The sequence below is a fragment of the Heloderma suspectum genome, chromosome 2 (assembly GCF_057233095.1).
Source record: "Heloderma suspectum isolate Gila_16-S chromosome 2, 16-S_ref, whole genome shotgun sequence".
Classification (NCBI taxonomy): Eukaryota; Metazoa; Chordata; class Lepidosauria; order Squamata; family Helodermatidae; genus Heloderma; species Heloderma suspectum.
Window position 1 is genome coordinate 139,245,213 of NC_139459.1, and position 22,160 is coordinate 139,267,372.

At 44.1% G+C, this 22,160-nt stretch overlaps 1 protein-coding gene across 2 annotated transcripts in view; it reads left to right on the forward strand.

The window, feature by feature from the left end:
* Positions 1-22,160, forward strand: part of ELP1 (elongator acetyltransferase complex subunit 1) — a 53,589-nt gene that overhangs the window by 20,562 nt on the left and 10,867 nt on the right. For both annotated transcript variants that reach the window (XM_084835010.1, XM_084835011.1), the window contains 17 exons: positions 140-310; positions 3,000-3,099; positions 5,910-6,077; positions 7,350-7,456; positions 8,288-8,391; positions 9,449-9,502; positions 9,591-9,696; positions 11,168-11,283; positions 12,047-12,120; positions 12,241-12,319; positions 12,931-13,010; positions 15,042-15,179; positions 16,934-17,019; positions 17,784-17,932; positions 18,581-18,704; positions 19,953-20,050; positions 20,807-21,008. In XM_084835010.1, the coding sequence (XP_084691136.1) occupies positions 140-310; positions 3,000-3,099; positions 5,910-6,077; positions 7,350-7,456; positions 8,288-8,391; positions 9,449-9,502; positions 9,591-9,696; positions 11,168-11,283; positions 12,047-12,120; positions 12,241-12,319; positions 12,931-13,010; positions 15,042-15,179; positions 16,934-17,019; positions 17,784-17,932; positions 18,581-18,704; positions 19,953-20,050; positions 20,807-21,008 (1,956 nt within the window). The remainder of the gene's footprint in view (positions 1-139; positions 311-2,999; positions 3,100-5,909; positions 6,078-7,349; positions 7,457-8,287; positions 8,392-9,448; positions 9,503-9,590; positions 9,697-11,167; positions 11,284-12,046; positions 12,121-12,240; positions 12,320-12,930; positions 13,011-15,041; positions 15,180-16,933; positions 17,020-17,783; positions 17,933-18,580; positions 18,705-19,952; positions 20,051-20,806; positions 21,009-22,160) is intronic.

The following is a 22,160-nucleotide window of genomic DNA, read 5'->3' on the forward strand; positions in this document are numbered from 1 at the left end:
GCAAAGTTGTGTTGTTTGATTTTTAAGAAAGCCAGCAACTGTGGATATTGCCTAAGGACTGAGAGAAGAGCCTAAGGACTGTATATCAACCTCTACCTGTCAGCTTGAGTGATTTTTCTCTCCTCTTCCTGTTCAAAAGACAAGGTGCTGTTGACGGCCTTTCGCCACAGCGTGGTCCCCCCACCTCTTTGTACATATCAGCTCCAACTTCCCTGTGCTATCAATCAAGTTGCCTTCCCTGCAGAGCCTTCTAGAAGTGGGGATCTTGCTGTCCTGGATGCTAGTAACAGGATTTCCATTTATAGATCTGGTAGGTAATCTGAATGTGACTTCAATTCATAGAATCATAGAATAGTATGAATCATAGAATAGTAGGGTTGGAAGGGCCTACAAGGCCATCGAGTCCAACCCCCTGCTCAATGCTGTGCATTACAAGCAGCAACTAGGACAGTGGTTTTCAGACTGCTTTTTATTTATGACCACAAGTGTGGCCACATTTTTGAAAGCTGACCTTTTGCACGGCTGCCGTTAGGGAAAATAATTGGAACGAGCCCCAGTTTTTCTGATTATGGCACTTTTTTCATATTAGACAAAGTAACAAATCTGGCTTGTAAGAGACAAGGGTTTAGTAGCTGTATTAAGCATCCCCAGTGAAAAATGATGAACAAAGGCAGTGGTTTTCCAGTTTTCTTGCTTCAGGGAACACTTTCCTCCATTGACGTATCTGCCACACTGCACTGCAGAGGATTCTGGGATATGTTCTATGGTGCATAGTTAACTCACACACAGGAGGCTGGCCAGGTCTGTTGGGCCTCACTGTTGCCTCATGTGAATGGATACACCCAGTACTCCTCAGGAGCTGCACATTGCTGGCAGATATCAGTAGTGGTGGCCGAACTCAGGGAAGCCTGCTTCTTATTACTGAATTTCTCACTGAGGAATCCCTGATAAGCTTCCAGGGAATCCCAGGGCTCTTTGGCACACAGTTTGACCACTGAATTAGGGCTTTAGTCTCCAGCTGCTAGGTGACACCCAAAAGTGAGTAAAGCCCTGACCTAAGGTGGATCTCATTAATGGGACCTCCTCAGGTCCTTTCAAAAAAAGAATTTGAAGAAGGGGGCAGTTAGAGAAGGAGAAAAACAGAGAGATGGGCATACACAGTAAAAAAGTGGGTCCCATGTTGCAGGTTGAGGTTAAAGGTTAAGACTAGGGAGCGCTGTATTCTTACCTTATGGATTTGGAGAGAGAAAGAGAGAGAAAGGGGAAGGATGATCTCCCTCTCAAGGTTATTTATGGTCAGTACATCTAAAATAACCAACTTCGCCACCAGATAGCCCAAATTTAGAATTGGAATAAATTATGCAAATTAAGAAGACAAGGAAATGTTAATTTGTGCTCTTTTTATTCTGATGTGCTAATGCTGCTTTTCCAGATTGTTTTTAAGTGGGTGTCTGCAATGGATGAAAATAATAAATTAAGAGATTCATGTGCAATATTTGGGCTCCAGATGCAGATTAGAGTCAGTTGAGGGTATAGTATGAATAAGTTGATCCCAACCATAGCAACCAACACTCATATCACCTCTAGATCCTGAGTGTCCATTAAAAACTTGAAACCTTTTCCACCACCATGAAGGCTGTAAATTTATTGTTTTATAAATGAAATAACTGCGAAGGAGACCTGAATGAGGAGAATCAACTATACCCTCTGTGGGACAGAAGTGGGAAGAATGTTTCAGGGGTCTTGAGATTATTCCTGGTGAGAAAGCAATGGGATTCCCTGCTATGACTCAAGCCTTGAACCAGCAGTGACTTGACATTTAGGCTGTGCGCCACTGCCCAGCTCTGACCAAAGGAGGGAACTGCAGTGAGACTGGCCAAGGGAAACTCCTTGCATCAATAGGCCAGAGCTTCCAGGTCAAGTTTGCTCACTGGTCTCAGCAACTAGATTGCTGAGACTGCAGGCTGCCCTTGTCTTGCCCTCCCTCAACTTCAGAGGAACTGGGTCTCACCTTCCCTAAGCTGCTTAGCTATTGCTGACCCCTATGAGTCTCTAATGTTTGGTGAAAGCAGGGACTGCCACTGTTGTTGGATTATTCTGGCTCTTCTGGTGTGTGTAAGACAGGAGGGCTGATTGCACTGGAAGGACGGTGTGGAAGATGCCAGAGAAAGGGGTTTGAATACATGAAGCTGACCTTTTCAGGATTCGATGCAATTTGCCAAATTAATTTGTGGTAGATGGATTCCCTAACTTTCAGGGTAATTCCCAGGTCATGCAAATTTTTAAACGCCATGATTGCGACACACTCTTTACTTATAAACTGATGCATTCAGGTCTCCTTTCTTTCTGTCTTAAGTAGCTTTTGTACTGAGTGCAGAAGAGCCCAGCTTGTCTATTTTTGTACAGCAGGAATTACAAAAGATAGAAACCAGCATCTCCCAAAACAATTTACAGGTTTATTTTCTTTTAAAGTGAGATCAGAATTACAGAATTTTCTACGGTCTTAAAACACACAGCCAATAGTTTCCCCCACTGCACTCTGCAATCTAAATTTATCTCCAGTTTGTTAGTTCTTGGTCATTGCCAGGGTTACAGAAAGGAGAGGCCTAAGTGTGCCAGTGAGAGGTTTGTTCCTGTTGCTGTTTGTATCTTTGGTCTCTTCTCTCCCTCCACCCCCTGTCCCTTTTTGCCAGGAAGAGGTGCGCCAAGGCTCAGGCCTGCCTGGAAATCATAGGCTCAGCCTTGGAACTCCTTCCTCTAGAGTCTAGTGAGTAGTCAGTGGTTGCAATTAGGGACTAGGCAAGTAAGAGGTGATCCTACACACAGCAGTACACATCAGCAACCCAGGGGGAGGTACCAATGTGGAATGGGCACCTGGATTTTTGCACCCCTGGTCATGACTTTTGAACAGCAATTTGGTGACTAAACAGAGCAGATAAAGCATCCTGGGCTGGTGCTGATGTTGGTCCTTTACATATTCTGTTGCTGCCCTTTGACAGATGGCCATACAGATACAGACTCCACAGTTAAAATCGGTGCAGTTGGTGGAAGCAGACTTAAAGCTTCAGCTGCAGTCCCTCGGCTGGAAAAGTCATACAGGTATTGGAGGTTAAACTTGGAGCAGAATGTGGTTCTTGAGGGAACATGAATTCAATATCAGAATTGCCTTTAGAAGGAGCCATTGTCTAGTGGCTGGGGGACGATTCTGGACCACCTCTGCTGACAAGGATAGCTCTTCCCTTTGACTTTCTGTATTCTGTTAAAAATGGTGCTATTTAGAGTAATAGTTAGGGGCTGCAAAGTAATAGTTAAAAACACTCTGGAAGGTAGACCAGACTGATAAATGTTGGCTTGCTTAATATATCCGGTGAGGACAGGGCTACAAAGTATCACTATCACCTGGATATGTATACACCTCTCTTAACAAATGTCTTTCATTGAACTCTCTATGCCATATTAATACCCATTCACCAACAGCATTGCAAACTGTGTATCCCTCCCCAATCTTTGCTGCTCCTATGGTCCCCCCTCCCCAATAATCACCACTGCTGCCTGCCCTCTGGCTCGCTCTAAGGATCCCTCAGAGCCAGAGAAAGCGGCTGCCGTGACTCTTCAGAGAGCTGGCCAGGCCCAAATGCCTGGCTCGGGGGGGGGGGGGGGTTCTTCCTCAGAGCCAGGCATTATAGGAGAGGTGTTATGGAAGACTGCCCAAGGTATACATTAAATCATAGTAGTGTTATTATTTATAACAATAATATATGTTTTCTTCACACCCCTTCACAGGGCATTTTAACAATCCTTAGATTGGAGAAGGGAGGGAAATTTCAGTAGTTTCAGTTCCCTGAACAGTAAGACGTAGAAGGCCACAGAATTTAGCTTCCTTTTGATGAGAGTGAGTGCTGGAAAGTTGTGGTGGCTTTTGCAGTATCTCTTTGTCTGAAGGGAGGCTCCAAATGTACTCTATAGAGTCTCTTGCATGTGATTGGGAGCCCTGATCGTATAGAGCCTCCACAAGTAGAGCTGTCTCCCCTTCCAGACCTTTATCTCAACAAATGGAGGTTGGGGGCAGAGCCAGGTGAGTAGGTACAATGTTGGAGGTGGGGCCATGTTACTTTTAATCTCTTGGAGCCTCTTCACGTGAAATTATGCATGAAGAGAGTTCATACGGCCGTGCCTTCAGTGTTACTGGGGCCGTTCTCATAATTATACGTTGGCCTGCAATATATCCCAGGGCAGGACATGAAGGTCGGCGTGGTCAGGGAACTGCCCTGGGGCTCAGCAGGACCATCGCCAAACCTGCTGCCCCACTGGAGCTCCCACCCACCACTGCTGCAGATCCAACTGCCTCCATGGGGGCCGCCCACCCAGTGCTGCTGTGTTCTACTGCCATTGCTGCCAGTCTCCTACCTCGCCCCAAACATGTTTCCCTGTTGGGAGCAGCACTTTTGAACAGCAGCCAAGCCAGCACTCCGCTCTGATCCACAGCAGCCATCCAGCATCTTAGATTTCCCCAAATGCAGTGTCCAACGTGGATGTCAGGCCTCGCATTTTGGGCCATCCAATCTGACTGCAGGTGGCTGCTGCAGATGGAAAAGTGCTAACACTGCTGGCATTAGTGCACCGCAGCAGCTGCCTGCCATAGAAATGCATCCAAGGTGACAGGGGAGGTGAATGGCTGACTGCGTTTGGTGCTGGGCAATGACTTGTTGGAAGCACAATGCTGAAAGCCCACTGAAGTCTGGCACCAGCCCTGCATGCCTACACTCCTCCCCACGGTCTCAGACTGCATGTGATTATTGTTCAAGCTCTCTACTGTCTCTGGCCAGCTCATTGGTTCTAAACATTATGGGCTGGTTTGGATGTAATTATCCGAGCTTCACTGTTGGGACCATTTGCTTCTCCCTCACTCTTCTCCTCATGCTCCAGCTTTGCTGCTTTCATCCTGGTTAGAGCAAACCATAGTTTCCTGTTAAGTCTGAGATGGGAAACTGTGGCTTAATGTTAGTTTACTAACCAGGATCTTAAACCAGTTTTAAAAAATTAGGTGTTCGCACAAATATTGTGTGAAAAGTGGCCCTTAGGCCTGATTCATACATGCAAGTCTTCATTTGATTTCTTAACATTTGATTCCTGCACATTTGATGAGTGGCAACGGAATGTGTAACTGACTCAGTTTAAAAACATTGCGACTGAAGTGACATGAGGTAGAATTTTTCTTTCAAGTCATCACTTGATGGTATGTGAGGACTATGCACATGATGATGTATTAGGAACATGCACATGTGAATCGGCCCTTAGCTTACCACAGCTAAGTTAATTTGGGTCACATACCTCAGGAAAGCATTTGTAGAGCCCCTACAGTTCCTCTCTTTACCTTGTAAATTGCCCAAACTGCTTACCTCTGGCTAGCATGTGATTCATCCAAAGAATATTGATAGATACACTTTCCCTGATTTACCTGGGGGTATGTTAGAAAGCTGTTGAACTGCATGGAGGTAGTGGGAGGAGGGGGTTGACATACCTGATTGATGTGCTATGCCAAGATGCAGAGCCTGAGGCATGGGGGCCAAATCTGGCCATCCAGGGCTCCCCAGAAGGGTGCCCGTTTTTCCCCCACACCCCTTTCCCCCAACCACCTATCAGTGGTTTTCTGGCTTTTGCACAGTTTTCTCCATTCGAAAACATTGACATGCTTCTCCTGAGGCTTAGTTCCTGGCAAAAAGAACTTTAAGCTAAAACATGCTGGCATTTGGGGTATTTTTGGCCCTAGCCCTTTTGCCTTCAGCCCTGCCCAACATGGAATCTGGCCCCCCAAGAGCTTCTCTGAAATGGAATTCTGCCTCTGGGCTGAAAAAGGTTATGCATACCTGTACTATGTGGGTAATCTGTCTTTTTGGCAACTGTCGCAGAATTGACTGTAGCAATGAAAAAGAAGAGAGAAATCCACTGTGGCTTCGCCTTGTCACCTGGTTGGAAGATGACCTGTTCTTAGGTGCTAGCCAGGGCTACCTCCCAGCTCACACTATCATACACCATCTGAATCTATGCTCATCAGCAGAAGGACGAATTGATATCTGGTACTGCACCGCATTTTATGTCTCTTGTGTTACTTTTTAAAAATTGTGTGTGTGGTTCTGGAATCCTAAGGCAGCACTCCACCTTAATGCTGTTTTGGAACTGGCTGGTTGAACTGTTGTAGATGCTTTGGCTGTGTGAATGCTGGTGGTTGTGGAAAGCCAGTTCTTTGGGACTTGCTTGTTCTCATGGTAGCCTGTCAGTGTGTTTCAAGTGTCTTGGCACCTTGATAACCTTTGGTATACATTCCTTGCTGATGTGCAAAGGGCACAGTCTTGTTGTAAATTATGTGTGGGTAAGACATAATGGGTTCAACACAACATGCATGAGAAGCTAAGTACAGGCTTGTAGCTCAAATCTCTAAGACAATAGTTAATATTCATTTCCACCTAGTAAAAAGTTTGTTGCAACTTGGAAGCCTTCACAAACAACTCCCCAACTAACAGAAGTTGATCCAGCTTAGTAAAAACTATTTCTGGCCTGGTTTGCAGATTTTCAGTCTCTGAGAGCAACATAATAGCTACCATTACCCCCAAAATGTTTACCAAACATAGTTAAATATTGTACTTCATTTTTTACTATTCTGTTAAGATGCTCATGTAGTTTTATTGTATCGTTTTATTGCTTTATTCATTCCCCACATTTGTATCTCATCCATCTTACCAGGAACTCTCCCATTTTATCCTGTAAAACAGGTTAGGCTGAAATACAGTAACTTGTCCAGGGCTACCCTGTGAAGCTTGTGGCTGAATTCGGATTCTGTACCCAGGTCCTCCTTGTCCAAGCCCAACACTCGATCTGGTATGCCAGCCTTCCCCAACCTGGCGCCCTCCAGATGTGTTGGACTACAACTCCCATCACCCTCAGCCAATAGGATTGGTGGTTGAGAGTGATGGCAGTTGTAGTCCAACATACCTGGAAGATGCCAGGTTGGGGAAGGCTGTACTATGTTATACTGGCCCCGAGAACATGTACCCAGAAGCTTGTATGTATCTGATGCATTGTAACAAGTAATATTTATTAATAATATGGCAGAAAGGTCGTGGGCAACTGGGTGGATGTTCTTTGACTGTGATTTGTCACTAAGAGTTATGGGGGCTTCAGTAGTTGGATTATTGCTTTATAAGGCTCACTTCAGAAAACAGTCTGGATTCTGTTTTGGGCTTCAGATGCCTACATTTCCCCCCTACAGTCATTGCCACAAAAATGACTGAGTGCAAGCTGAGCATAGATGGTGTGATCAGCCTTCTTGTCTTTTGTGCATTGTCTTGTAGCTCGCCTGTGATGGTGGATGGAGATGTAATTAGCCTGTGTTGCAATCCAAAGACCAAAGTGGCGGCTCTGCAACTTTCTGATGGTCAAATAATGAAGTATCTCTGGGGTATGTATGATCACTGTTATTCACATAAGCTGGCTGGTCTTCTGACTTGGGGAAGGTCCAGTCCTGGGTGTCTGCAGTTAAAAAGACCTTTGATAGCATGGCGGGAAAAGACCCGTGCCTGAAACCCTGGAGAGCTCCTGCCAGCCAAAGCAAGCAGTACCAGGCTTGATGGACCAGTGGTCTGGCTCAGTGTAAGGCAGCTTCACATGCTCAAATGCCATGAAGCCCCATGAGCTGATTTGGTAATTATGAACCCCGTTGCCTTGTCTGACGTGTTTCATACTTAGATTTGCTGGATGCTGCCATATAGGATGCATTGTGTATGTGTTGTGCTGCGTACAACTGTGCATGGTACATAATACCACTAGATCTTTCCAGAGCCAGGAATATCAAGGAGTGGGTTCCTGAGGCCTATGGGTCTACTTTACTCCTCTCTCCCCTTACCAGCCTCTTTCTTAGGGCAGCTCCACACTTTCCCATGGAAAACATATAAATAGCAGATGCTCATACTGAGGCCTCTGGGGCATTCTCTAATCCAGGGGTGGGCAAGCTGATGCCCTTCAGATGTTTTGGAAGACAGTTCCCATAATTCTGGACTTTTGGCCTTGTTGACTGTGGTTTATGGGAGCTGTAGTCCAAATTATCTTGAGGGCACCAGGTTGCTTACTCCTGCTTCTAATCTCGTGTTGAAAGGGATGCCAGCCAGGCTGGAAACTTGGCCTGTGCAACACCACTCCAAGATGTGGACCCTGGTGAATCACCCTGCATCTGGTAACATATAGTCTTGGCTTTATCACATAGACCTGATCAGTCTTCTCCATTACACTTCAGGAGCTGAAACACCGGTTGTCACTCCTTGGCTAAACAGCAGTGGTTCAGCTCTCCGGTTTCCTTCTCCATGTATGCAGACTGCGCTAGCTGTGGTTGGTGATGAAGTAAGTAGATTATGAGCATGAACTCTTGGACCACATCAGTGATAACCTGGTAGTGCCCCCTTCCCCATCCCCACCTGAATATTACTTGCTTGAATCCTTTGCTGGTTGTTTCTCTTTGTTTTCCAATTTTATACTGCTGAGTGGAAAATTCTTACCCCAGTCAAAAGACTTGCTGCACTGCCTCATCAGTCCTTAGGATGGACGTACAGACAGCTATGCTAGCGTCATAAATCGTGGCGTTGTGTGGGCGTCGCAAAAACATTGTTCTGCTGTCACATGTAGATCCCTAGGTGTGTTGCCCCATTAAAAGACATTGTCGCCAATGAATCATACAAGTCTTAACTGGTTGATTACAACTTCATAAATTTACTTGTGAATCAAAGCAATATTTTTTGAACCAAAGGGCAAACATGTACTGCAGTAGGCACCATTTAGGGAGAGGCATTCCCTCCTGCATGTGAGGGCCAAACTAGATGCGCCATTAATTCAGCTGCGTGCCAGTCAGGGCTTTGCATTCCACAATTCCGGGCAAGCACAGGGAAAAAAACACAGAACAAGGTACTGGCACAACGTTCAGCTTCTAGTGAATTCCATTTGTTATTAAAAAATAATGTTTGTCTAACCCTTATAATGATATGCCTGAAACTGTGTGGATCGTGCGTAACGTCTATCATCCACCTAGAGAACATTTGTTGTTAGGTGAATAAAAAATATAATGAATACATATCCATCAATCAATCAATCAATCCAGTAAAGCCAGAGGGGTGCTGAGTAACATTTCCAGTGTTTAGGAGGTAGAGTCTCTGATCCCTACATAGTTCCTTCCCCATCCCTGTGACAAGTGAAAGCAGAATGAATTATGCAAAATATGCAAACTGTTGTGGAAATGTTTTTTATTTGCATAATTTATACGGATCATGGATTTTAGCTTTTTTTGTATAAGCAGACTTTGGATCACCTTGGTGCACAATTCTGATTGTTAGCTCATTCATAGATCACGTGTTTGTAGCTTGTTTAGTTTCTAACGTTGTCCTGTATCCTGCTTTTGTCTTCTTAGGAAACCATCTTTGGCCTGACTGACAGATGTCGTTTTTTTATTAATGACATTGAGGTACTAATTGTTGTTATGGTTTTGTTTCATCTGTTGTCTCTCTGACAAGAAAGATTGCATAATGGCCTAGTGACTCTGCTTTCCACAGGTTGCTTCAAATGTCACGTCCTTTGCAATTCATGATGAGTTTCTGTTGTTGACCACACACTCTCATACCTGTCAGTGCCTGTCTCTGAGGAGCACATCCCTGAAAGGTAAATATCTCCAGTGTGCCTAGCAGTAAGGGATGCCCTGATCAGTTGTTCTTTCTTGGACCTCCTTCACATGTTACTCCCAAATATATATGGATGGCTGTTGCTTTTGATTCTTCAAAGTGGCTGCTAGCGTTCCTCCTTTTTATGGTAACTCACTTTCTCATTCCACTTTGCTGTATATTCAGAGAGTACACAATTGGCCATATGTGTGAATTTTCCCTGCAGCATCACTTTCCCAAAACTACATGCTTGAGAGAAGTGTTTGGGGATCCTATCCAGTCGTTAGATGTGGGAACTATTCAGACACAATAGTTGCGAAGGAGGAATCTCAACCCAGTAAGGGTTTTGGGCACACATATACTCTGCACCTTCCTACTTACCATGTCTGATCCAGGCTATACTGCATTTATTTGAAAATAGTATCTCCCTGACATTAAGACAGAAACCTCTGTTATTTCAGGGGATCAAGGAAATACCATGTTCAAATAAGCTCAGTACAGCAAAAATCAATACAATCCTTTTTCTCTGTGTTCAAAAGGTGGGGCTTTCTCCCCAGTAAGTAATGGCTGGATAGGCTTTGGTTAACAGTTTCATAACAAGGCTCTACTATTCATAATGAGTCAAGAACAACTACTTTGAACTAGGCTGTTACAGCCTTACAGAGGTGAGATTTCATGGGAAAATGCTATACTGGTATCTGTAAAAAGCTTATTCACTTATTATATCCTGCACTTCCTTTGTGGAGCTTTGACCATTTGGTTCCCAGGTGGTCTCTCATCCAAGCAGTTTATAGGACAAACCTGCTTAGCTTCAGCAACTGAAGGTACATGCTAGTATCTGGGTTAATGTATAGGATTTTTACTACTGCGCACTATCGCTCCACAGTGTTCTCTACACTCTATATAAACTGTAGATTGTTGAAGGCAGAGGGCTTCTTCACACGGAGCTTTTATCCTGCTATTGAGGTTACTCATGGAAGTTTGCAGGTCCTTTAGATGATGTTGTCAACCTCCAGGACATCTCCCGCACTAAATGAGCTTTATTCCATTTTTTAAAAGATCGGAGATAATGAGCTATCAAATTACAGTGTTTGATACACTTGTTATGAACTGTGGTCAAGTTCCACTTGAGTTCCTTCCTGAAAAAGGAAAAGCTGCAATAAGAAGAACTAGACCACAGCACTACCTAGTGGCTGTCTGATGAAACATATGGAAGACTCAGATAAGGGGGAAAAGTTGGCGGGGAAAGAAGCATGTGTGAAGGGAGTCTGTCATGATCCTGCATTTAAAATGGAAGCAGAAAGCCCCATTTTAAATATGGGATTTTAGGCTGGTGTAGAGATGCTCAGAATCTCTCTGGGTTTTGGGTGTGTGTCCAGTGGGTGTCCTTTCTCATTCATAAAAAAATCAAACGGATGGGAAGTTTTACCTTTTGGCCTGAGCTTTTATCCCATTGATTGTGGTACCTTTAGCTTTACAATCAGGTTTGGGCAGCAGTTCTGTCACCAACTGCGAGACACTGCGCAAGATTGAAAGAGGATCTCGGATAGTCACGATTGTGCCACAGGATACAAAGCTAATATTGCAGGTCAGTGCTCTGTTTATTCTTATAACCCAAAGTGGCTTGCTCCAACTTGGTTTTATTTGTTGCATGGGAAAAAATACCTGGGCTACACGAACAGGAGAATTCTGTCATGCAGGTCTTGTAGGAGTGTACCATTCAGACAGCGTGGGAGCGTGGGTGCGGAGGTTCATGTTTGAACGTTTCCCCATATAGAAAAATAGTGTGTCGAGGTGAGGTTGAGGCTGCACCCTTGTTCCTCACATGCCAGTATTCCACCTCCAGTTGGTGGTAGTATGGTGAGCACATCCTTGAAATATAGGTATTGTGCATGTTAAATTACTGACTTCACTGTGCTTCCAAACGAAGAACAGATAGAGGCCTTGGCTGTCTGAAAGGAACTAGGTGTGCCTCCTTCCTATCCAGGCCTTGAAAGTAAATGTTTCGGCATGTGGCGCTTCCAGTTTTAATTCAGAAAAATAGTGTGTCGCAGGTATCAGAAGTCTGCCAAATGCTATGTTAAAGGGTATTTGTTAGTGATTTATTACATCTATAATTCCACCTTTTTGTTAGCTCAAGGCAGCTAACAAAATTAACATGCCATAAAGCACTTGCACTAAATCATTTCAAAATTGAAAGCAGGTCCCTCCCTGTGCTGTAGGCAGTTGATGCCATGTCAAATGGCTTCAGCAGGGGTAGCCGCTGGAAAGTGGCCCATGGCACGCCCCGCACCCCCGCTACTGGCAGTTGATGTTCATGGTGGCAAATGTATGTTGGGATCTTCCTGTAGGTGCCAAGAGGAAACTTAGAGACTATTCATCATCGAGCCCTTGTTTTGGCCCAAGTTCGCAAGTGGCTGGACTGGTGAGTCAAACCGACCAGCTTCCCTACATATAGTGCGTTGAGACCATATATATTATATGTGTTTTCCTTGATCCATGACCATATTGGAACTGACTGGCGCCATTCTGCCTATTCTACCAGCCTCCAGTTTAAAGAAGCATTTGAATGCATGAGGAAGCTGCGAATCAATCTCAACCTCATTTATGACCACAATCCAAAGGCAAGTTTCAGTAAAGGTGTTGTCATTTTACTCAGATGGCGTCTTAGAGAGCGGTGATGGATATTGTGAATGGATGCTTATAAACCAAAATATACTGTCAGTATCAGTAGTCAGTATGAGGGTGGGGTGATAAGGGCACCTGCCCTGGGAGAAACCTGGACATCAAAGATTATGCAGCATATTGATAGTCCTTCAGGCAGTTCACCCAACTAAGGAGATCATAGCTGATTAATTGTATGAGTTTTAGGTGATTGACCTAGCCATTTAAATTTGCATGTGTGTAAAAAAAATGGCTCTGAAGCAACTGACAACTTTTTGTTGCTAGATGATAGGGATATTCCCTATCTCTTATCCAAAGTTAAAAGATCAGGAAATATTACTTTGGCACCAGATCATACAAAAATGTAAATAACGTCTCCTCTTACCATTTTTGATACGTGCACAGGTTGCATGGGAGTTGCACAGGTTTATCCATCGCAAGCCATATGTACTGCTTTTGCAAAGGGGCCGTGAATGCCCATTTTTGCATGAAATTTGCATTTGGTTCCTTTATTAGAAGCAGGAATTTGATAGGTTGATGTAAAGTTTAACAATACTTTGTTTCATTTCAGGTTTTTCTGGAAAACGTGGAAACATTCATAAAACAAATTGATTCTGTGAATTATATAAACTTGTTTCTCACGGAGCTAAAGTGAGTACAACTTTGCTTAGTAATATGCTTCCATTTCAGACCAAGGAGTTAACTAACCCTTTTCCCATATGTAATTTTTTTATTTGAAATCTGCCCCTCCCAAGGTTTTTCTCCCTTGGAACAAAAAAATAATAATGATGATGCTATAAACTGTCTCTCCCCCTCCTCCCCCAAAGCTGCTCCACCTTTTCAAAAATGGTGTCAGGGCTCTATTTCATGCATTCATATGTAGCATATAACTAGACTCTGAGCAAATTCTTGTCCTGAAAGTCTTTAGAATGCTGAGAGGAAATGAGCAAGATCTCAGAAGAGCAGCATAAATACAAGGTGAAAAAGGAACAAAATAATTGAGGCTGTTTGTAGGAGCTGAGGTAATGAGGAGGAGGAATTGGGTATTTTGGATTCAACTTGTTATGTTTACTTTCTGTGAGGACTGCTTGAGGGGGAAGTCATACACCCTTAAATATTTATATCTTTATTTATAATATTTCTGTATTTCTTAATATATTAAAATCCCTAAGCAGTTTACATTGTAAAAAGAAGATAAAAATAATAAATAAAAATAGTTAAAACAATTAAAAACGTTACATCGTTCTCATCATCATAAAAGAGGGGGGCAACAGAGTCCCTCACAGGTCAGGGAAAGCCTGTGTGAATATGAGTGTTTTCAAGAGGCATTTAAAACTTGCTGCTGTTTTTGCCTCTTGAATCACACATGGGAGAGTGTTCCAAAGGGTCGGTACCACCACTGAGAAGGCTGTTTATGCATCACTACCTGGAGACATTGCATTGGCAATCGAACAACCAGTAAAGCCTCTTCAGATCTCGGGGGTCAACTGGGTGTATATACAGGAAGATGGTCAGCTAGCCATCCTGGTCCTGCAACAAATTTGAACATGACTCATTAGCTAAAAGGCAGCCAGTGCACTTTTCACAGAGTAATATGTGTATATCTAGGTGCTCTACTGATCATCCTGGATGCTGCATTATGCACTAGCTGCAGCTTCCGAACCAGGTGCAAGGACAGCCCCACACAGAGCACGTTACAGTAGTCTAGCCATAAGATTATGAAAGCATGGATCACAGCTAGGCTGTCCCTGCCCAGGAATGGGAGTAGTTTGCATACCAGGCAGAGCTGTTAATAGGCACTCCGGGCCACTGGGGTCACTTGCACCTCTAGTGACAAAGATGAATCCAGGAGCACCCCCAAACTACACTCCTGCTCCTTCAAAGGGAGTGCAACCAGGTCCAGAACAAGTGAACAACCCAGTTCCCAGGCCTGGGAACCACCCACCCAAAGGATCTCCATCTTGTCAATTCAGCTTCACTTTGTTAGCCCTCATCCGGCCCATAACTGCATCCATGCACGGTCCATTTTAAACATGCACGGCCTCTCCCAACCCAGATGTTATAGAGACATAGAACTGAGTGTCATCAGCATACTAATGGCACCTTGCCACGAATCTCCTCATGACCATTCTCAGTGGTTGTATGTAAGAGTGTGGTAACAGACAGGTTACTGATAGGGAGGGGATGTGTGTACCTTGCAATTTAAAAAAAATTCCAAATTCTGAACTAAGAAAAGCTGGATTCTGCAATCTCTGTAAACTATGAAAAATTAATTGTTAACTATTTTATTACTTCGTATAATTTACTCTGAAGTTTTTATTTTATGCAAAATTCATTCTGATTTTGCTTGTTATGAGGAGGAGCAATGAGCTATATAGACAATGAAATCCCAATCACAGGAATTTCTTTGGCTTCTGAGATTTCCTTAGGCCTGACTGTACATTTTCAAGTATCTTTGCAATCCTAAGGACTAGAAACCTGTATTTTTTAAATTAAAAAGTGGTGTCTCTTAGGCAGCTGAATTCTATGCCCAATGTCTCATTTTGTTCTTTTGAGGAACTGTAGCATACAACTGTTTCCAACTATTTTAGTCGGCATTGTTACATGATATGTTTATGCTGTATACATATTATATTATGGACCTACTGAAACCGAATTTCGCTCCTATGTGGTTCTTCCTAGAGAAGAAGATTTCACGAAGACCATGTACCCACCTCTAGACCCTGCCAATGCCTGTGAGCTGGACAATTCTGATAGTAAAAAGGTTGACCTCATCTGTGATGCTATGAGAACAGCCATGGAGAACATCAGTGTTTCTAAGTACTTGACATATGATTATAGAATATCTACACATAAAAAAACCCAGTTCTCAACATTTTAGTGTGACCAGAAACAGAACGCAGGACAGGGCTGTTTAGATTAGGCCTGCTTCTTAATAGCTGGGTTTACCAGATCTCCCCCTTCTGCAAGCAGTTCCAGAGTAAGAACTGTGAGGAACGAGGAAATATTCCTTCTTCTCTCCCATTCCTTTCTCTCCCACCACCCACTAAAAATCCTAAAAGCTTGGGTCCAAAGTTGTGGGAGAGGAAGGAGTAGAGCTTCTGGCTTAAGGAGTGGGGTGCATTCTCTGACTTTCTTCTCAGGGCCTCGAGGCTGTGTCTGATTAGGGTAACAGCAAGCAAGGGCCCATTTGGAAAAGCAAGCCTGGCACTCCTGCTCTTTCTGTTCCAATGACCTTAGGAATGGACAGAAGAGATGAGGATGGGTGTAAGCATTCTCGGCCTTCACTTCCTCATTATCCCATTAATTACTTCAGCCATTCACAATGTAGTGGGTGAAGCAAGGGATGGGATTCAGCCAGCTTTTCCACTTAGGCTATGTGTGGGGTGACTGGGGTTGAAGAAAGGGCTAGGTATCTCCATTTCTCCCCGTCCCCTTCCCTACCCACCAAACTTGACAGAGCTTTCATTAATAACCTTATAAAAGAGGGATCTGTGACAGTAACTCTATGCAGATATTCAGCCTACTCACATGAAGGCTAAGAGGGTATTTGGGGGCAAGGGCACATAGGCAAGCCCTGCCCCCAGTGTTCCCATGCCTACCTGCTAGGTTCCCAAATTTCCCAGGTTGAGTGGGAAGTTGTGGAGGGGGCTTCTGCTTGAGTTTGCTTTTATTTGCTTGACTGAAAAAGCCTCTGCGCAATTGGGAACCCTGCTGAAGCCCCCTTCAGTCCTTCCTTGTCAACACAGGAGGGCAGGGAACTGGGCAGGAGGGGATGGGGATGTTCGGGGTGGGGCCTGCATGCACACTCTTGCCCCCCCCCCCCCCCGCGTTAGTCATGTGAGCAGGCTGAACATTCATAAAGGGCTAGTGTTCTTCTGAAAACAGACATTTGTTTGTTTGTTTGTTTATTACATTTATATCCCGCCATTTTTCCTCTTTAAGAAACCCAAGGCGGCATACATAATCCTCCTCCTCTCCATTTTATCCTCACAACAACAACCCTGTGAGGTAGGTTGGGCTGAGAGTCTGTGACTGGCCCAAAGTCACCCAGCGAGCTTCCATGGCCGAGTGGGGACTAGAACCCGGATCTCCTGGCTCCCAGTCCAACACTCTTGCCACTTATTGTTGAAATCTACAATGCTAAAGTGCTGTCTTATAGTAATGTATACCAATTTGATGTGTCTAGTGTATTGTTCTTTTGTGTACACCACATTGTGAGGGCATGGCCCTGAAAGGTGACCTATACATACATCATTTTGGGCTCCCTCAAAATTCCTTGGATGTTTTGCCTGAAGAGAAAATTCAAAATTTGCTTCCAGTTTTTTGTAGGAAAGTTAAAGTTTCCTGCCACCAAGAAATTCTTCTCGTCCTATCAACTCTCTTTTGGCTTCCCTCAAAATTGTCTAGTTGTTTTTCCTGAGGGAAAACTTCTACATTCACTTTTGAATTTTGGTTTGGGTGAAATTTCAATGGCAACTCTCCCTCAAGCAAAATCTTTGTCATGAGAGAAATAAAGAAGCACTCAAAGCCTCCAGTTTTTAACATTTGTCTTTTCTTCCTGGCCTCTTTAGATACTGCTTGTCCATACTGACCACGTATGTGAAAAAGAGTCCCCCAGAACTGGAAACTGCCCTGCAGAGAATTCGTGAACTTCGAGGTACAGTATTAAGGTTGAATTGATTCGTCAGATATTAAGAGGTTTAAAGCTGGCTGGGGATGAGCTGAATACCCTTTTAGGCAGCAACCACATCTACCACTGGAAACTTTGCTCAGTCCTCACTTGTCCTGCTGGAGTTTGATCAAATACTGGTCTCATGTTTCGAAATGTTCTTCTGGACAAGGCTTTTATTGCTCAATCGCCCTGCCTAACGCACGGGATTTTATAAGGAGCAGCATTGGGCAGGTCAGAAGCTGTGCACGTGGAGCCTGCTTCTCATTGTATAGGTGCTCACCTGAATGGAAAATGAGACCTTGCCTCTCAGCTCCCACCCAAAGAGGTGCCTGCCAGGTTAGAAGCAATACCTGCAAGCCCAGTGTGGAGGGGTCTGGAGAAAATGGTGATGGGAGGGTAGATGCAGCTATGGGCTGCCAGTTGGCAACTCCTGCTCTGCGGCGTAATCACCACATAAGAAGAAAATCTCCTTTCGATATGTTTGCCACGTTCTTACATAGTTTCCATGGAGAGAGGCGCCGCTGAATTGCCCTTTGCTTAATATCCTTTTAAGCAACATCCTCCTATGCAAGGCAAGACATATGATCCTAAGACATTTGTATCAGGCTGTGGGGATAGGTGCTCACTTGTCCAACGAGCAACATACTTCTGTGAAAGGCCGCACTGCTTCGTCTAGTTCAGGCATCTAACGTGCAGTTGCTTTTGCAAGTGAACTCTGGTGTGTTAAGAAGATTAATTTTAAACTTCAGAGCAAGCGTCAATAACCGTTGGATCCATCAGTGCAGAAGAAGCTCTGAAATACTTGCTGTACCTGGTGGATGTCAGTGAATTGTATGATCATTCGCTGGGGACGTATGACTTTGATTTGGTCATCATGGTTGCAGAGAAATCTCAGAAGGTAATTTCTTCGTTGTGTTTTGTTTCCCCGTAGCTCATATCTCATTGGCCAGTCCTAGCTGTTGCAAGACATTTGTTAGAATTTAAAATGTCACCACCACCCAGGCTCCTCAACATTCATAAACACCATTCTGTGCAATTTCTCCAAGTCACATATGCTTTTCGGTGGCAATTTCTCTTCTTTGCCTGCACTGTTCTCTACCTCATTTGCCCATGTTGCCATTTTATTGGATTGTCCGTGGTGACCCAAGCCTTTTGTGTGTGAGTGTTCATGTCATCATGTCAGAAATAGCATCATGACATCGTCAACAAAATCATGTGTCTTCATAGCCAATTGAATAAAATGGCAGTCTGGGCAAAAGAAGTTGAGGACAGTGAGGGCAGAGGAGGGGGAGGAAAATGGGGCAGAAAATAGCATCAAAACAACATGAATGTGTTTGCAACAAACATGGAAGATTGCTGAAAATGGAAGGAGTGTTTTGACACACAAGCAAACATAAAAGAAGGCAAATGGATTACAGCTTTTAGGGGCTAACTTAAATTGATGCAGAAGTATGCAAGCTATTGTATGTTGCCTATTTTCCGCAACTACATGGTGACTATGGTCCATAATTTCCAAAAATAATGACATTTTACTTTTTTTTTGCAGGATCCAAAGGAATATCTCCCATTTTTAAACAAACTTAAGAAAATGGAAATCAATTACCAGCGATACTGTATAGACAAATATTTGAAGAGGTATCCGAAGGCTCTCCATCATCTCAGTAAATGCGGTAGGTGCACTGGAGAAGTAGCCTCTTGGAAGGAACATTCCTCTTGCTGCATCTTATCTTTTCTGGTAGCAGTAGAAGAGATGATGATTATCGTGGGGGGTTTTAGATTGAGAAAAGTGCAGTATTTTTCTGAATGGCAATATATAGAGTGTACTTGTGCAATTCTGCTATACCACAGTGCCATCTAGTGGCTGTATAATGAAATATATAGAAAGGCAGAGAAAGAAAGACCAGACCCCAGAAAAAAGCACATGTAAAGAAGCTGATCTTAATCTTGCAAAGAATCTGGAAGCAGAAGCCCTGGTAAAGGTGCAGGATAAAAGCCTCATGTAGAAATGGCCATAATGAGATGTCAGCCTAATTCTGTGAGGAGAAAGTTCTATAGGTTGAATGACACAACAGAAAAGATCCTAAAATCTTGCAAACCCACCCCAGTCTAATGAAAACTGGTTGCGATCCAGCCAAAGTACTCTCCACAATGGAGAGACTTAAGCACTGAAATAATGGCCAGGATGCATGGATCGTATTCAATAGCTGGATCCGGACACAACATTAAAGCTTGGTTTTGTGTGATGTCTGAACCTAACTCAGCATACAAACCACTGCAAAAGCAGGATATCAAACCATGGTTTGAAACTGGTTTGCAAAACCAAGCCATGTTTGTTTGAACCAGTTTGTTCAAACTGTAGTTTGCTGCTATGTCTGAAATCACAAACAATTGAACAACAACAGCTAGGGCCTTGCTCCATTTAAAGAGGCTGCTGCACCATGAATACTGGATTGAACTTATGAAGTCAAGTTCTGAGCAGAACTAAAACAAAAGCAGACAAGCAGCTCTAAAACATAGTTTGGTTTGCCTGTTGTATGCCTGGAAGCTCAAACCATGCCGTGGGTTCTTAACTATTGTTAGTACAAACCATGGCTTGCTGTGATGTCTGAACTGAGTCAATATTATTCGGATTTTTTCTTCCTGTCCAACCAGAATACTGGGCTAAATGGATTATCGATCAGAAGCTGAATAACTATGTTTAACATTTTGTCTTGGAATGCCTGAGACTACTGCTTGCTCCTTTTGCTCTCCATTCAAGAATTAAGATGTGTATTCTTATTAGCAGGCAGCTAAAGTGTTGTGCTTTGGCACCAGCACTTGCCTCTCCAAACTCATCCTAGTAAGTCCAGATGGACTCATGCAAGCCTGTGGAATTTTTTGCTTTCACCCACTCAGCATGTGTGTTGTTTCTTTCTAAGGACCAGAGCATTTTTCAGAGTTCCTGAACTTGGTAGTGGATCAGAACTTGTATAATGAAGCCCTGAAGCTGTATCTGCCAGACACTCAGGAGTACAAGGTGTGTGTGAAGGGCTGCTCTGTACATCTTCATTCATAAGCCTCAATTTGTGAGAACAGGCAAGCCCTACTGCAGTGATTGCATGCACGCAACGGGCCCTGTTGGGCACTGGCAAGTAACTTACACTGAATCACTCCGTCAGTTTAAAAGTCAGGACTCTTTTTTTTTCAGAAGGGTAACCAGGTCCTCTTGCATAAGGGTAAGCTTTGTGGCTTCTTCTTGATGTGTCATCTTTAACAAGACCTTTTTTTTTTTTCAAGAGTTCAGAAGTAAAGTCTGAAATGGCCTGCCCTAAGCCAGTGGCTTACAAACTGTGTTCCGTGGAAACCTGGCATTCTTTAGAAATGTATTGGGGGTGGGTGAATTCCTCAGTGAGATGCTCAGTAATGCAAAGTTCTCTGAAGGAATTCCCACCAATAGTACCAATCTTCTGCAACATGCCAGTGCAGGAGAGGGCTGGGTTCTGCTGACTCTGCTTACATGTGACAAGCATGAGGTCCAAACTGGCCTGGTCAGTACTTTGCAACAGACAAGGCAGACTTGTCTGGTTCCTTGGCAGACAAGGCAGTATGAAGGAACAATCACCCAACGGTTTGACTTTTGCTCCAGGAGCTACCAATTATCTGTAAACCCCTCCAACCTGTTTGGTCAAAGGAGGATAGTTCACCTATTTGGTCCAATGCTCCCTCAGGTCAGATAAAAACAGCACCCTCCACCCCCTCCTTTTTTCCATTTCTTTGCAACTACATATTGCAGACTGTCAGCTATGCCTATGGAGAATATTTGATCCAGGAGCATCTCCCTGAGCAAGCGGGGCTCATCTTCTTCCGCTGCAGTGCATTTGAGAAAGCTCTGGATGCCTTCCTGATCAGTGGCAGCTGGCAGCAGGCCCTCTGTTCGGCAGCAGAGCTCTGTTACACAGAAGACAAGCTGGCCAGCCTGGCAAGGAGCATGGCCGGTGAGTGTCCCAATTACACGTAACCTCTCGTTTGGGCTTCCCTCCAGGCTGTGTGGTCTTCCCACAGTTAGGCCCCTTGAATGTTACCTTAAAATCATTTTTCACAACTTATGAAGTGCTTCTCCCCAAAAAGATCAAAGATCAAAAAGATAAAAAAATATAAAAAGAGCCAATATAAAAATGTTGCCGTCAGTATTATTTGTGTAGCACTTTTGATGGACATGGCATTTTGCAAAGTAATTTAGCAAACAAACAACAAGACAAGCCCCTGCTCCAAGAAACGTACCATCTAAATTTCAACAGAGAGGTAGAGAAAGGGAGGAGTGGGAGATGGAATGGGAAGAATATTAGCAAGTGTTACCTGCACCTCATTTCAGTTCCATGAAATCAGTTTTCTATGCGAATACATGAGCACTCACAGGCTTGCACAGCTTGTGGCCCCCCAAACCAAGCATTTGTGACCCCCCAAACACCAGCCATCAGGGGCTCAATAAATCACAGCTGGGTGCAAAAAACTGTGAAATTGGTTTCATGAGCCCAAGGAAGCTTGTGACACCTTCTTCCAGCAGCAGCCTTGCCAGGCCACTGACAGAGGTTTCAGCACTAGTGTGTGCAATGCAGCGTTGGATGCAGGTGTTCCAAGAGAGATACGCACGCCCTACTGGGCTAGCACAGGCCCCACATGGAAGCTTCGGCAGCTCCTTGGATCCCAGCCCATCGGTGTCTTCTGCTTGCCTTGGGGCTGAAAGCCAAGAGGATTCCCAAACACCCTCTAGGCGATGCTTCATCAGCTGGTGGGATACATTTGGCTTGGTGGATTACAAGTTTAGCATGAAATAGAAGTATGAAGCTGGCAAGCTTTTTCACCCTTATGGTTATATGGAGAATAATTTCAAAATGAGCCTTTTGTAAACTCGAGCCTGTTCAGATGATACTTTGCCCGCAAGCATCTGTCCAGGAGGAGATTGGGAAAGTGTCCCCACCCATAAGAACATAGGAGCCCTGCTGGATCAGACCAAAGGTCTATCTGGTCCAGCATCCCGTTTCCACGGTGGCCAAGCAGATGCCTCTGGGAAGCCCACAAGCAAGACGGGGGACAAGAGCCCTCTCCTGCACTTGCTTCCCAGCAACTGGCACACAGAGTTATGGTGC